Here is a 14,811-nt window from a genome sequence, read left to right as displayed (position 1 = left end):
CGGTCAAAATTTAGATATAGCTCCCATGTATATATCTTCGTCCGATTTGCCTTTTATTGTGCACCAAACGTGTAATATCAGCTCGAATTGTATGGAATTTTGCACGTACGATCAGATTGGACCTGAAAATAAGTATGCCAAATTTTATCGAAATCGGTTCAGATATAGCTATAGCTCCCATATATATTGTTCATCCGATTTGTTATTTTTGTCCTCCGCAGCCGTAACATGCACTCTGTAACAACAATATTTGGGGAAATATATCAAATACAGCTCAGAAATACATTTACTAAAATTTATCGAGATCGGTTCAGATTTGGATATAGCTCCCATATATAACTTCGTCCGATTTACCTTTTATTGTGCACCAAACGTGTAATATCAGCCTGAATTGTATGGAATTTTGCACATACAACCAAATTGGGCTTAAAAATAAGTGTGCCAAATTTGATCGAAATCGGTTCAGATATAGCTATAGCTCTCATATATATTGTTCATCCGATTTGTTATTTTTGTCCTCCGCAGCCGTAATATGCACTCTTTAACAACAATATTTGGGGAAATATATCAAATACAGCTCAGAAATATCTTTGCCAAATATTATCGAGATCGGCTCTGATTTGGATATAGCTCCCATACATAACTTCGTCCGATTTGTCTTTTATTGTTCACGAAACGTGTAATATCAGTCCGAATAGTATGGAATTTTGCACATACAACCAAATTAGGCCTAAAAATAAGTACGCCAAATTTGATCGAAATCAGTTCAGATATGGCTATAGCTCCCATATATTTTGTTCATCCGATTTGTTATTTTTGCCCTCCGCAGCCGTTATATGCACTCTGTAACAACAATATTTGGGGAAATATATCAAATACAGCTCAGAAATACATTTGCTAAATTTTATCGAGATCGATTCAGATTTGGATATAGCTCCCATATATAACTTCGTCCGATTTACCTTTTATTGTGCACCAAACGTCTAATATTTGTCTAAATGGGACGGAATTTGGCACTTACGACCGAATTGAGTCTAGAAGCTAGTATGTCAAATTTGGTGAAGATCGGTTCAGATATAGCTATAGCTTCCATATATATTGTTCATCCGATTTGTTATTTTTGCCCTCCGCAGCCGTAATATGCACTCTGCAACAACAATATTTGGGGAAATATATCAGATACAACTCAGAAATATCTTTGCCAAATTTTATCGAGATCGGTTCCGATTTGGATATAGTTCCCATAACTATCTTTATCCGATTTCAAATTAATTGTGCACCAAATGGGCAATACAATTCCGAATTTAAAAGATACAAATGCTTCGGCATATTTAGTCCTTTGAACTTTAATTTATAATCACAGCGTGTATGATTAAATTGTCCCATAAAAACTTTTAATTGTTATGTGGAGCTCTACTAAATTAGCAAAGTGGTGTAAGGTATCATAAAGTCGGCCTCGCCCGACTTTAAGACTTTCTTTACTGTTTTTTTTTTTTGGCTGTAATTAAGGGGCAAATCGTAAAATTTATAGCATTTTCTGATAGGAGGATAATTTTCCGTCACAGGCTGTAGTATCCTTTACGAACTTCATATAGGAACTTTGGAATAATTCCGGCGAATAATGTCGCTAAAATCATCAAAATAACGAATATCGGGAGGTACCGTTATATGGGGGCTATTCGAAGACGTGGACCTGCACAGACAATTTTCTGTCATACGGTGTAGTATTCATTACGAATTTCAAATACAAAACTTGAAATATTTCCGGTGAATAATGTCGCTGAAATCATCAAAGTACCGAATATGGGGAGGTACCATTATATGAGGGCTATACAAAAACGTGGACCTGCACAGACAATTTTCTGTATTAGGCTGTAGTATCCATTTCGAACTTCAAATACGAAATTTGAAACAATTCCGGTGAATAATGTCATCATCATACCGATTATCGGGAGGTGCCGTTATATGGGGGCTATACAAAGGCGCGGACCTGCACGGACAATTTTCCGTCTTAGGCTGTAGTGTCCATTACGAACTTCAAATACCAAATTTGAAAAATTTCCGGTTAATAATGTCGCTTAAATTTCCAAAATACCGAATATCGGCAGGTACCATTATATGGACGCTATACGAAGACGTTAACCTGCATACGAAATGTTTTATAATAGGTAGTAGTATAAATTACGGACTTCAAATACCAAATTTGAAACAATTCCGGTAAATAATGTCGCTAAAATCATCCAAATACCGATTATCGGGAGGTGCCGTTATAAGGGGGCTACACCAAAATGTGGACCTACACAGACAATTTTCTGTCATAGGCTGTAGTATCCATTTCGAACATCAAATACCGAATTTGGAACATTTCCGCTGAATAGTGTCGCTAAAATCATCAAAATACCGAAAATAGGGAGGTACGATGGCCCATTTTCAATGCCCAAATTTCTGCAGACATAATATACATTTGGGTAAAATTTTATCAATCTACTTCATTTGGTTCGGAAGCTAGAGTGATTTCCACAGACAGGCATCGCTAGATCGATATAGATCTGATCAAAAATATATATACTTCGTGGTGTCTAAAATGTATATTTCGAGGTGTTACAAAGGGAATGACAAACTTAATATACCCTCCATACTATGGTGGAGGCTATAAAAATTGAATATGCACAGGACCAGGTATTCGTATAGCCCCCCATAAAGGTTTTTCATGCATTAGTATTTGACAGATCACGTGGGATTTCAGACATGGTGTCAAAGAGAAAGATGCTCAGTATGCTTTGACATTTCATCATGAATAGACTTACTAACGAGCAACGCTTGCAAATCATTGAATTTTATTACCAAAATGTTGGCAGAAAATCCGCTTTTTTATCGACAAATTTTGTTCAGCGATGAGGCTCATTTCTGGTTGAATGGCTACGTAAACAAGCAAAATTGCCGCATTTGGAGTGAAGAGCAACCAGAAGCCGTTCAAGAACTGCCCATGCATCCCGAAAAATGCACTGTTTGGTGTGGTTTGTACGCTGGTGGAATCATTGGACCGTATTTTTTCAAAGATGCTGTTGGACGCAACGTTACGGTGAATGGCGATCGCTATCGTTCGATGCTAACAAACTTTTTGTTGCCAAAAATGGAAGAACTGAACTTGGTTGACATGTGGTTTCAACAAGATGGCGCTACATGCCACACAGCTCGCGATTCTATGGCCATTTTGAGGGAGAACTTCGGAGAACAATTCATCTCAAGAAATGGACCGGTAAGTTGGCCACCAAGATCATGCGATTTGACGCCTTTAGACTATTTTTTGTGGGGCTACGTCAAGTCTAAAGTCTACAGATATAAGCCAGCAACTATTCCAGCTTTGGAAGACAACATTTCCGAAGAAATTCGGGCTATTCCGGCCGAAATGCTCGAAAAAGTTGCCCAAAATTGGACTTTCCGAATGGACCACCTAAGACGCAGCCGCGGTCAACATTTAAATGAAATTATCTTCAAAAAGTAAATGTCATGGACCAATCTAACGTTTCAAATAAAGAACCGATGAGATTTTGCAAATTTTATGCGTTTTTTTTTAAAAAAAAAAGTTATCAAGCTCTTAAAAAATCACTCTTTATAACCGGTTTCCTTTGAGCGGTATTATTTCGACGGATTTTTTTTTGACATATTTTAATTTCCTTAAAATTGGTGGAGGGTATTAAAAGTTCGGCCCGGTCGACGATAGCTGCTATTTTACTTGATTTATCAAGCGTACTCTCAAAATGATATACCATATTGGCCATCGCTTAAAATATGCATATTGCCCAAAACTTTAACAATTCGTTCGGAATCTGGCGGTCAGAGACTCGTGGATCAACGAAATCCTAGCATGTATTACATTTGACAATGAGATGTTGTCAGGGATATATGCTCTGCTCCAGGACCTAAAAGAATACCTGCAGTCCAGTAGCAAATCCCTCTGAAATCTCTCAAAATTTGGCAACCCTGGTAATCCGCTCCTGAACTTTATCCATTCGTTCGGAATCTGACTTTCAGAGACTCGTGGAACAACGAAATCCTAGCGAGTATTCCATTTGAAAATGAGATGTTGTCAAAGATAAATGCTCCGTTCCGGGACCTGAAAGAATCCCAGCTGTGCAGTAGCAAATCCCTTTAAAATCTCTCAAAATTTAGCAACCCTGGTAATCTGCTCGCAAAAATAACGAAATTTAATCAGCCCCCACTCAAAATAGCCAGTAAAGCCAGTTGTCAAAGATATATGCTTTGTTCCAGGACCTGAAAGAATCCCAGCAAGTCCAGTAGCAAATCCATTTGCAATCTCTCAAAATTTGGCAACCCTGGTAATCTGCTCACGAAAATAACCAAAATTAATCAGCCCCCACTCAAAACACCCAACAAAGCCAGTTGTCAAATATATACTTCGTTCCAGGACCTGAAAGAATCCCAGCAGTCCAGTAGCAAATCCCTCTGAAATCTCCCAAAATTCGGCAACCCTGGTAATCTGCTCACAAAAATACCCAAAATTAATTAGCCCTCACTCAAAACACCCAACAAAGCCAGTTGTCAAAAATATATGCTCCGTTCCATGACCTGAAAGAATCCCAGCAGTCCAGTAGTAAATCCCTTTGAAGTTCCTTAAAATTTGGCAACCCTGGTAATCTGCTCACAAAAATAACGAAACTTAATCAGCCCTCACTCAACCCAAACAGCAAAAATCACTCATTTTTCGCACTGTAAGTAATGCCGCACACACACATGCACACGATTGCACTCTCATCGACATGTCGAACCAAAAAAATACCTCTGCGGCATTCATTTTTGTTATTGTCTTCAAAGGTTCATTGTTTTTTTTTTTTTTGTTTATTTGTTTTCCCAAAAATTAAACAGTGAACGGAGCAGCGGCGGCAGTGACAGCAGTAGCAGCAAAGCCCAACGCCAGCGACGACAACAAAACTGTGTAAATAGAACACAAGTAACACGTTGGGTATTTACACCAGAGAACAATGATGACGAGACGACGACGACGACGACGATGATGATTACATGTCGGCAGAGGGCGGAGGGAGAGGTATTTCTTCGAATACAACAAAACGAAAACGTGGCGTTAAGCGGGCCGAAAGGCGAAAAAAAAATAAAGCAAAAATTTGCAAACATTAACAGCAGACAGCTGGCCCAGAACCAACTGGAGGCAGCCAAAAAAAAAAAAAAAAGAAATTAATTATGAGCTTCTTTATGTTGGGCGCCATTTATGCTCATACAACAGTTTTCACTTTAAACACTTTCACTTTGTGGCTGGATCTGCACTGATTTCATTGCTAATTGAATTTCTTTTTTTTTTCTTCTGCCCATGATTTCTAGAAACCAAACCAAAACACTTGAACGCACCATGTTTAGCGGATCGGTTTTCTTTTTCTCAATTCATTGTCAAACAATTCAACCGACGACGATGACGATGACGATCAGACAACACGCGTTCAATTGTATCTCCTCCACTGAGTATCTTGATACGAACGTTACAGAAATTGTACTGTCTGTTTGTCGTGTTGCCTGTGTGTCTTATGCCAGACACAGAACTCCACAAGTGCAACAACAACAACAACAATTACAGCGACAACAAACAACGGACAAGCATAAACAATGATCGCGTGAGTGAGTGAGTTATGCTAAACAGAGTACATGAATAGCCATGACAACAACAACAACGTGGAGTGAGACAATGGTCAAATTAATCGGAGAGAGAGAGAGAGAGAGAAAGAATAAATATTTTTATTACTTATCAAATATTATATCTCTGAGATCTAACCGACCAACCAACAACAACTAAACCACAATAATCAACCAAACAAAATATTTAATTGAGAGAGGCAGAGAGTAAAATCAATTATGTGCTCGTGAGACCAGTATTGCCATAATTTATTGTGAGAGGGAAACAAATGGGATTATCACTAAACGGCCATATTATTTTACGAATCACAAAGAATTCCAAAAGATTGCTGTTACGATATCGTAAATATAACAATTTTCTTTCATGCAATATAGGATTGTTATCAAATTCAATACCAGAAGAAACCCCAAGTCTTTATAGTATGGAGGGTATGTCATTTCATTTGTAACACCTCTAAATATACATTTTAAACCCCACAAAGTATATATATATATATATATATATATATATATATATATATATATATATATATATATATATATATGGGCCATGAAAATGGGCCATGTAGGTCCTCGTTTTGGTATAGCCCCCATATAATGGTACCCCCCAATATTTAGTATTTTGATGATTTTAGCGACGTTATTCAGCGGAATTGTTTCAAATTTGGTATGTGAAGTTCATAATGGGTATTACAAACTGTGACAGAAAATTTTCTGCGCAGACCCACGTCTTCGTATAGCCCCCATATAACTCTACCTCCCGATATTCGGTATTTTGGTGATTTTAGCGACATTATTCACCGGAATTATTTCAAATTTGGTGTGTGAAATTTGTAATGGGTACTACAGCCTATGACAGAAAATTGTCTGTGCAGACCCACGTCTTCGTATAGCCCCCATATAACCATAACTCCCGATATTCGGTATTTTGGTGATTTTAGCGACATTATTCACCGGAAATATTTCAAATTTGGTATGTGAAGTTCGTAGTGGGTACTACAGTCGGTGACAGAAAATTGTCTGTGCAGGTGAACGTCTTCGTATAGCCCCCATATAATGGTACCTCCGTTTTTTTGGTATTTTGATGATTTTAGCGACATTATTCATCAGAATTGTTTCAAATGTTATATTTGAAGTTCAAAATGGATATTACAAACTGTGACAGAAAATTGTCTGTGCAGGTCTACATCTTCGTGTAGCTCCCATATAACGGTACCTCCCGATATTCGGTATTTCGATGATTTTACCGACATTATTCACCGGAATAGTTTCAAATTTAGTATTTGAAGTTCGAAATGGATACTACAGCCTATGACAGAAAATTGTCTGTGCAGGTCCACGTTTTGGTATAGCCTCCATATAATGGTACCTCCCGATATTCGGTATTTTGATGATTTTAGCGACATTATTCATCTGAATTGTTTCAAATTTGGTATTTAAAGTTCGTAATGGATGGTAGAGCCTATGAAAGAAAATTGTCTGTGCAAGTCCACGATTTCCTATAGCCCCCATATAACCATACCTCCCGATATTCGGTATTTTGATGATTTTAACGACATTATTCACCGGAATTGTTTCAAATTTGGTATTTGAAGTTCGTAATGGATACTACAGGCTAAGACAGAAAATAGTCAGTGCAGGTGCACGTCTTCGTATAGTCCCCATATAACGATACCCCCCAATATTCAGTATTTTGATGATTTTAGCGACATTATTCACCGGAATTTCTTCAAATTTTGTGCTTTTAGCCAAATCGGATACTCCCTTCGATAGTTAACATTTGCAATTTTCAGAGTTGTATCTACTCCTTGCGGAAGAATACTTTGAATAGTTAAGTGTAGTATTCGACATTTTAATTTTTTTGAATAATCTGCTGTTTTTAAAATTACGTAAACGTCTCAGTGAAGGGGTAAACCAAGCAGAACCCTGATCTAAATTTTGTTTTACTATAGGTACAGAACTAGATAATGCAAAATTAAGTTGCTCATAAAATTTTAAGACACATAAGTCAATGTCATCACTTAGATGCCATATAGTGTTAGATAAAATAGAGCGCAGTTTTCCCAAAGTTACGCCTATCAATAGAAGCATTAACAGAATTAGAATTCAGGGAAGGGTTTCTTAATTCGAGGTTTATCGAAAGTGTAGGGTGATAACTGTCTTCAGGGAGTACATAGGGAGAGGAGAGCCTCTAGACATCGAAATATTCAATGAAGACGAAAAAATTAAGTCTAACAACCTGTCTTTAACATTTAATACATGGTTTACTTGGTACGGACAAAGCTCAAATATCTTATCCCAAAAGTTATCAAAACCTGTTGGCTAAGTCAGAGGTATGTAATCTAGAATATTGTCACCTGAGGTCCATGATACCCAAGGAAGGTTAAAATCCCCTAAACAAATTAATGCAGAATTATCTGCAAGCAACGAAGACACTTTTGCAAATAAATCTGCATGGTTAAGATAAATTTCAAGTTCAGAATTAGGTGAAATATATGAACAAGTTACGAAAATAGTATTACCAATGATATTAAATTTTGCCCAGATAAATTCGATATTAGGATCCGCTGAGACATCAATCATTTCTAAAGGAATCGAGTTATGAACTGCTATTAGAATTCCACTAACTTTTTTTCGATAATCTATCTTTTCTGTAGACTTGATAATTATCAGAGAATAACTCAGTGTCCAGGACATCAGGTTTTAACCACGTTTCAGTGAAAGCAATTATTTTATATTCAGAAAAGAAACTTTTAAGGAAAACATCTCTAAGCTTAGTGTTTAATTCTCTTACATTTTGATAAAGAATCGGACAGACGTCATTTAGTTTTTTTTTTGGCGCAGTTACGATGTTTACAGACTTATCTACCTAAGTTCTAAAATTGTTATTCCGATGAGGCACGTTTTGGCCGTATCAAATGATATATACCCTCTCTAGCCATATGACTTAGGATATAAAATTTTCACAAAAGTTGGTAACACTACCAATGAGAGTACATGACAAAGCAGTCGGCTGTCAATTAATAGCATTTCCTCTCGTCATTTTCTCTCTCTCTCTCTCTGCGATAAACATACATAAAATTAATAAAACTCTCTCATCTGTGTTCGTACTTACTTACCCAGAGACAGCAGCGGCGTACTTGAATTAATTGGAATTATTACTAATCGTTTACTATTTTGTTGTTTTAATAACCGACTGGAGAAGGCGGTGGGCTGGTAGGTATTAGCTATTTAATATTCAAAACACGTCACACTTTTGAATGGCTTTTTTCCATTTCTAGTTTTGCATTTTAATTTTGCACAAGCAGGCACATTTACGTTTTTTTTTTTGTTTATTTTGTTGTGGCGATTCTTTACAAGTTGCGGGGATTTCCAGTTGTCAAGCGCAGCGGGTGATGGCTGTCAATCGCAATGCCATGTCAAAATAATGGACTATTCTAATATTTTTTTGTAATTTTTGGATTTGTTTTAAATTTAATTATTTTAATACAATCTTCGTAGCCGTTGACTTAACACCAAACGACGTCTAACGTCACCCGACCGTCATCCTTAACTGGAGGTTAAATCGCTTGTTTTTTTTTTCGAAGTGATTTACTGATTGTTTTTCTATTTGTTTTATTATTTTACGCAAAATAAAAAAGTAGGCAATACAAAAAACCAGCAACAACGTGCAATTTTTGTTGATAACCGCCGCAAAGAATTGTTATTATAATTATTGAGATGAAAGAGAGACGCTCAATTGCTACGGTATTCACAGAAGAGAAGTTTTCTCTTTCAACTGTTATGGCATTTCAAATGTGGTTTTTATGAGAGCAGAGGAAATATTGAAAGAATTTGTTATATTTCTGACAATGCAGGGTTGCCATAACGGAGGGAATTTGTTTTTCCACTTAAATTATAATCGCGGATTTTTAAAAAAAATATTTTTTTTCATTAAAACTATACCCTAGGATTTCGAAAAAATATTTTTTCCAATTAAACCATATTCCTGGATTTTTTAAAAAATATTTTTTTCCATTTGAACGATTGTCGTGGAGTTAAAAAATTTTTTTTTTTTGCACTTAAGCGATTGTCGTGGATTTTTAAAATATATTTTCTCCACTTCAATCATAGTTGTGGATTTTTAAAAAATATTTTTTACACTTAAATCATAGTCGTGGATTTTTAAAAATATTTTTTCCACTTAAATCATAGTCGTGGATTTTTAAAAAAATATTTTTTCCACGTAAATCATAATCGTGGATTTTTAAAAAAATATTTTTTTAGTTAAGCCATAGTCGTGGATTTTTAACAAAATACTTTTTCCACGTAAATCATAGTCGTGGATTTTTAAAAAAATATTTTTTCCACCACTTTCCATAGCTGTTGATTTAAAACAAAATATTTTTTTCACTTAAATCATAGTCGTGGATTTTTAAAAAATATTTTCCACTTAAACCATAGCTGTGGATTTAAAACAAAATATTTTTTCACTTAAATCATAGTCGTGGATTTTTAAAAAATATTTTCCACGCAAACCGTAGTCGTGGAATTTTTAAACAATATTTTTTTCACGTGAAGTGAAGTGATGAATTTTTAAACAATATTTTTCCACTTAACTCGTAGTCGTGGATTTTTAAAAATATTTTTTAACGCTAAAACCATTTTTGGGGATTTTTTAAAAAATATTTTTTTCACTTAAACCATATCCGTGAACATATAATTTTTTTTCGAATAAAACCACAGTCTTGGATTTTTAAAACTACCATAGTGGTGGATTTTAAAAAAATATTTTTCCACGTAAAACGTATTGGTGGAATTTTAAAAAATATTTTTTTAACGTGAACTGTAGTGATGGATTTTTAAACAATATTTTTTTCCATTTTATCCATCTTCGTGGATTTTAAAAAATATTTTTTTTACTTAACTCGTAGTCATGGATTTTTAAAAAATATATTTAACGCTAAAACCATTTTTGGGGATTTTTTAAAAAATATTTTTTTTACTCAAATCATATCCGTGAACTTTTAAGAAATATTTTTCCATTAAAACCACAGTCATGGATTTTTGAAAAGTATTTTTCCATTTAAACCTTATTCGTGAATTTTCAGAAAATATTTTTTCCATTTAAACTATTGTCGTGGATTTAAAAAATGCATTTTTTCCTCTGAACACGTCATCTTGTATTTTTAAAAAATATTTTTTCCACTTAAACCATGGACTTGGATTTTTAAAAAAACTAGCTTTCCGCCTTAACCATTATCTTAAAAAAATATTTTTTCCACTTGAACTATAGTCGTGGATTTTTGAAAAATATTTTTCCATTTAAACCTTCTTTGTGAATTTTTTAGAAAATATTTTTTCCACTTATAGCGTTGTCGTGGATAAAAAAAATATTTTTTCCACTTAAATCATATACTTGGATTTTTAAAAAAACTAGTTTTCAGCCTAAACAACTTATCTCGTAGTCATGGATTTTTTAAAATATTTTTTAACGCTAAAACAATTTTTTGGGATTTTTTAAAAATATTTTTTCACTTAAACCATATCCGTGAACTTTTAAAAAATGTTTTTCCAATAAACCCACAGTCGTGGATTTTTAAAAAATATTTTTCCATTTAAAACTTATTCGTGAATTTTTAGAAAATATTTTTTTCCACTTAAACCATATCCGTAAACTTTTAAAAAATATTTTTCCAATAAAACCACAGTCGTGGATTTTTAAAAAATATTTTTCCATTTAACCCATGTTCGTGAATTTTAAAAAAATATTTTTCCTCTTAAACCAAGATCGTGGATTTTTTTAACCCATGGTCATGAATTTTTTAAAATATTTTTTAACCCTAAAACCATTTTTTGGGATTTTTTAAAAAATATTTTTTTAACGCTAAAACAGTTTTTGGGGATTTTTTAAAAAATATTTTATCACTGAAACCCGATCCGTGAACTTTTAAAAAATAGTTTTCCAATAAACCCAAAGTCGTGGATTTTTAAAAAATATTTTTCCATTTAAACCTTATTCGAGAATTTTTTTGGAAAATATTTTTTTCCACTTAAACCATTGTCTTGGATTTAAAAAAATCATTTTTTCCTCTAAACACGTCATCGTGTATTTTTAAAAAATATTTTTTCCACTTAAACCACGGACGTGGATTTTAAAAAATATTTTTTTCCAATAAAACCACCATCAATCAAACCATAGTTGTAGATTTTTTAAAAATATTTTTTCTTGGATTTTTTTTTTTTTAAATAAAACTTAAAACTTCTCCCCCAAATAAAAGTAAAGCCATTTTTGTTTATTGCTAGTTGCAAATTATATTAAAATTATTATCCACTTTGTGGAATCCCAAATGGCGCCCAAACATGAAAAACGATAAATTTCTTTTGAGAACCATAAATTTGCGGGGCTTTGTTTGTTGGTCGCTCTGTCTATTGCTGGGGACAAAGTGAATGCATATTTATGTTTCCTCCCGCTCCTGTTTCTTCCTTAAAAATATGGTCCGTCTTCCATTTATCTACCTGTTGTGGTCGCCGCTAAGGTGTTGCTAAGGGCGATGTGGGGGGTGTAAACATGATAATATGTTATATTACCTCTTTGGAATATTTTGCACTTTCTTTTGTCCCGAGAGAAGCGGAAACAACTATCCTTAAGGTGTTAAATAAAACACTAATGGACACATGTTAAGAAGAAGAATGTATTTGTGGGCAACGTTGATATTAAAAACGGGATAAGTCTTTATTTTAAAGTCCGAGTGCGACTGATGGGATCTCAAGGGATATCAGATGGTCTTGTTTGCTCCTCCAAAAACGTATCTTTAGAATTTCACTATTTGTGATGAGAGTTGATATTGAAAGTGGTATAAGTATTTATTTTGGAGTCCTTGGACTGATAGGAGCTCCAAGGATTCTTGATGTATTTTTCTCTAAAGATATAGAAGTTTTTCTCCAAAACTTATCTTCAGAATTTCCATCATAGCAAGGATTTGTATACTTCAGAGATTTCTACTTTTCCATCAACTTTACGAAAATGTTTCGCCGAGAATTTAGCCCTTTATGGAGAACTCATTCCAAAAAAGGATGGGCCACATCCCTTCATGTAAAATCACAAAAAAACGATAGTCCATATCTTTTCATTTAAAATTAGATTCTCTTGAAATTTTCGGCCAACAAAGTTTCCCCAATTTCCCAATTTTCTTTTTAGCATAATAAATGTTGTTTCGAAAATTTCCGAAATATCTCTCAAACGAAGTTACCGAATTTTACCACCCCCTCCCTTCCATTCCAAAGGAGCACTTGAAAACTATATATGAGCTATTAACGTGTATAGAAGATTCCAAGTAACTTTTTTTCTGTTTGCTGTGTCCTTGGGCTCCTTACAGGTGTTTCACCTGAGGATGAATGTTATTCTTCCTTCTCTGTGTGTGTGCGGGTGGGTGTGTATTTGTGTGTGTGTGTGCCATGATGCATTATTCAAAACCAAGCATTACTCACAAAAATTGTCTGTTAAAATTGTGGGTGTAGGGTGTTGTTGGGTAGTAATGCAGGACAGTTTACAGTGCAGGGACGACATGCACTAAATGCGATACTTCTTGTGTCGCTTAAGATGCTGTTGTGTCGTTACTGCAATTCTTGTTGTCGTTGTTGTTGCTGTAGTTGGATAATTTATGCCATAAATTAAATTAAAAGTGTCCATATTGAACCGAAAATGGGAACATCATTGTAATGGCATGGCATCAAGACCCGTTTATGCAATGCCAGCCCAGATAAGAGCTAAAAGCTTTGCAAAAGCTTAACGGGGTGTTGCATGTTTTTTCGATAGGAAATTCTGCTTAAAATTTATGTTGATGTAATGGAATATGCATAAGGCAGTTTTAGGGGTCTTAAGAAGATTGATAAGGTGCAATTTACGATAGATAAAAGCAGAGAGAAAGAGTCCATAGCAGGGTTGGGCATTAAAAATAAATAAATAAAAAAGAAAAAAAAACTATTAAAAAAACACATTTGTGGTAGATGTTGAAAAAAGTATTAAAAAAGGTAGATGTAGATGTCTTTAAATACCTACGTTTTTGGTAGATGTTGAAAAAATATTTTTGAAAAAATCGACGACTATGGTTTAAGTGGAAAAATATTTTTTAAAGATCCACGACTATGGTTTAGGTAGAAAAAATATATTTTTTTAAAAATCCACAAATATGATGATTTAAAAAATATTTTTTAAAAATCCACGTCTTAGGTTTAAGTGGAAAAATATTTTTTAAATATCCACGAAGAAGGAAGAAAAAATATTTTTTAAAAAAATCCACGACTATGCTTTAAGTGGAAACAATATTTTTTAAAAAAATCTACGACTATGCTTTAAGTGCAAACAATATTTTTCAAAAATCCACGTCTAAGGGTTAAGTGGAACAAATATTTTTAAAAAATCCAAGACTACCAATTAATTTGAAAAAAAAATATATTTTTTTTAAATTCAAGACTGCTGTTTAAGTAGATAAAAAAATTTTAAAAAATCACGATTATGGCTTAAGAGGCAATAATATTTTTAAAAATCCACGACAATGGTTTATTACAAAAAAATATATATTTTTAAAAAAATCCAAGGTTATTGTTTTTTAAAGATCCACGACTATGGTAGAAAAAATATTTTTAAAAAAATCCTATGCTTTAAGTGGAAATAATATTTTTTTTCAAAAAATCCACGGCTATGAGTTAGGTGGAAAAATATTTTTAAAAAAATCACAGTGAAACAAGTATTTTTAAAAAATCCAAGACTACCAATTAATTTGAAAAAATATTTTTTTTTTTTAAATTCAAGACTGCTGTTTAAGTGGAAAAAAATATTTTTAAAAAAATCCAGTACTATGGGTTAAGTGGAAAAATATTCTAAAAAAATCCAATTAAGTGGAAAAAATATTCCAAAAAAAAAAATCCAATTAAGTGGAAAAAATATTTTTTTAAATATGAACGGCTATGGTTTAAGTGGAATAAAATATCTTTTAAAATTCCGGGACTGTGGTTTAAGTGAAAAAAAAAAATATTTTATTTTTAAATCCACGACTATGGTTTAAGTGGAATAAAATATTTTTTAAAGATCCACGACTATGCTTTAAGTGTAAAAAATATTTTTTTAAAAAAATCCACGTCTATGGGTTAAGTGGAAAAAATATT

General features: G+C 33.6%; 1 protein-coding gene across 4 annotated transcripts in view; it reads right to left on the bottom strand.

Annotated features, from left to right (window-relative positions):
• The window catches only part of LOC101895185 (calcium-transporting ATPase type 2C member 1), a 297,818-nt gene that overhangs the window by 89,431 nt on the left and 193,576 nt on the right, over window positions 1–14,811 (bottom strand). Inside the window, exon 1 of one of the 4 annotated variants that reach the window (XM_011292365.3) lies at window positions 8,784–8,946. The exons of 1 other annotated variant lie outside the window; for it this stretch is intronic. Coding sequence is in view for 1 of the 3 variants with exons in the window: in XM_059129429.1 (XP_058985412.1) it covers window positions 5,386–5,388 (3 nt within the window). In the remaining 2 variants the exon portion in view is untranslated. Of the gene's footprint in view, window positions 1–5,385; window positions 5,535–8,783; window positions 8,947–14,811 lie in introns of those variants that run through there. 2 more of the 4 variants (XM_011292360.3, XM_059129429.1) reach the window with 2 other exon arrangements.

This window comes from Musca domestica, unplaced genomic scaffold, assembly GCF_030504385.1.
Source record: "Musca domestica strain aabys unplaced genomic scaffold, Musca_domestica.polishedcontigs.V.1.1 61, whole genome shotgun sequence".
NCBI classification, from domain to species: Eukaryota; Metazoa; Arthropoda; class Insecta; order Diptera; family Muscidae; genus Musca; species Musca domestica.
The sequence above is the reverse complement of the archived record's forward strand: the minus strand, read 5'-3'. Positions and strand labels throughout refer to the sequence as shown.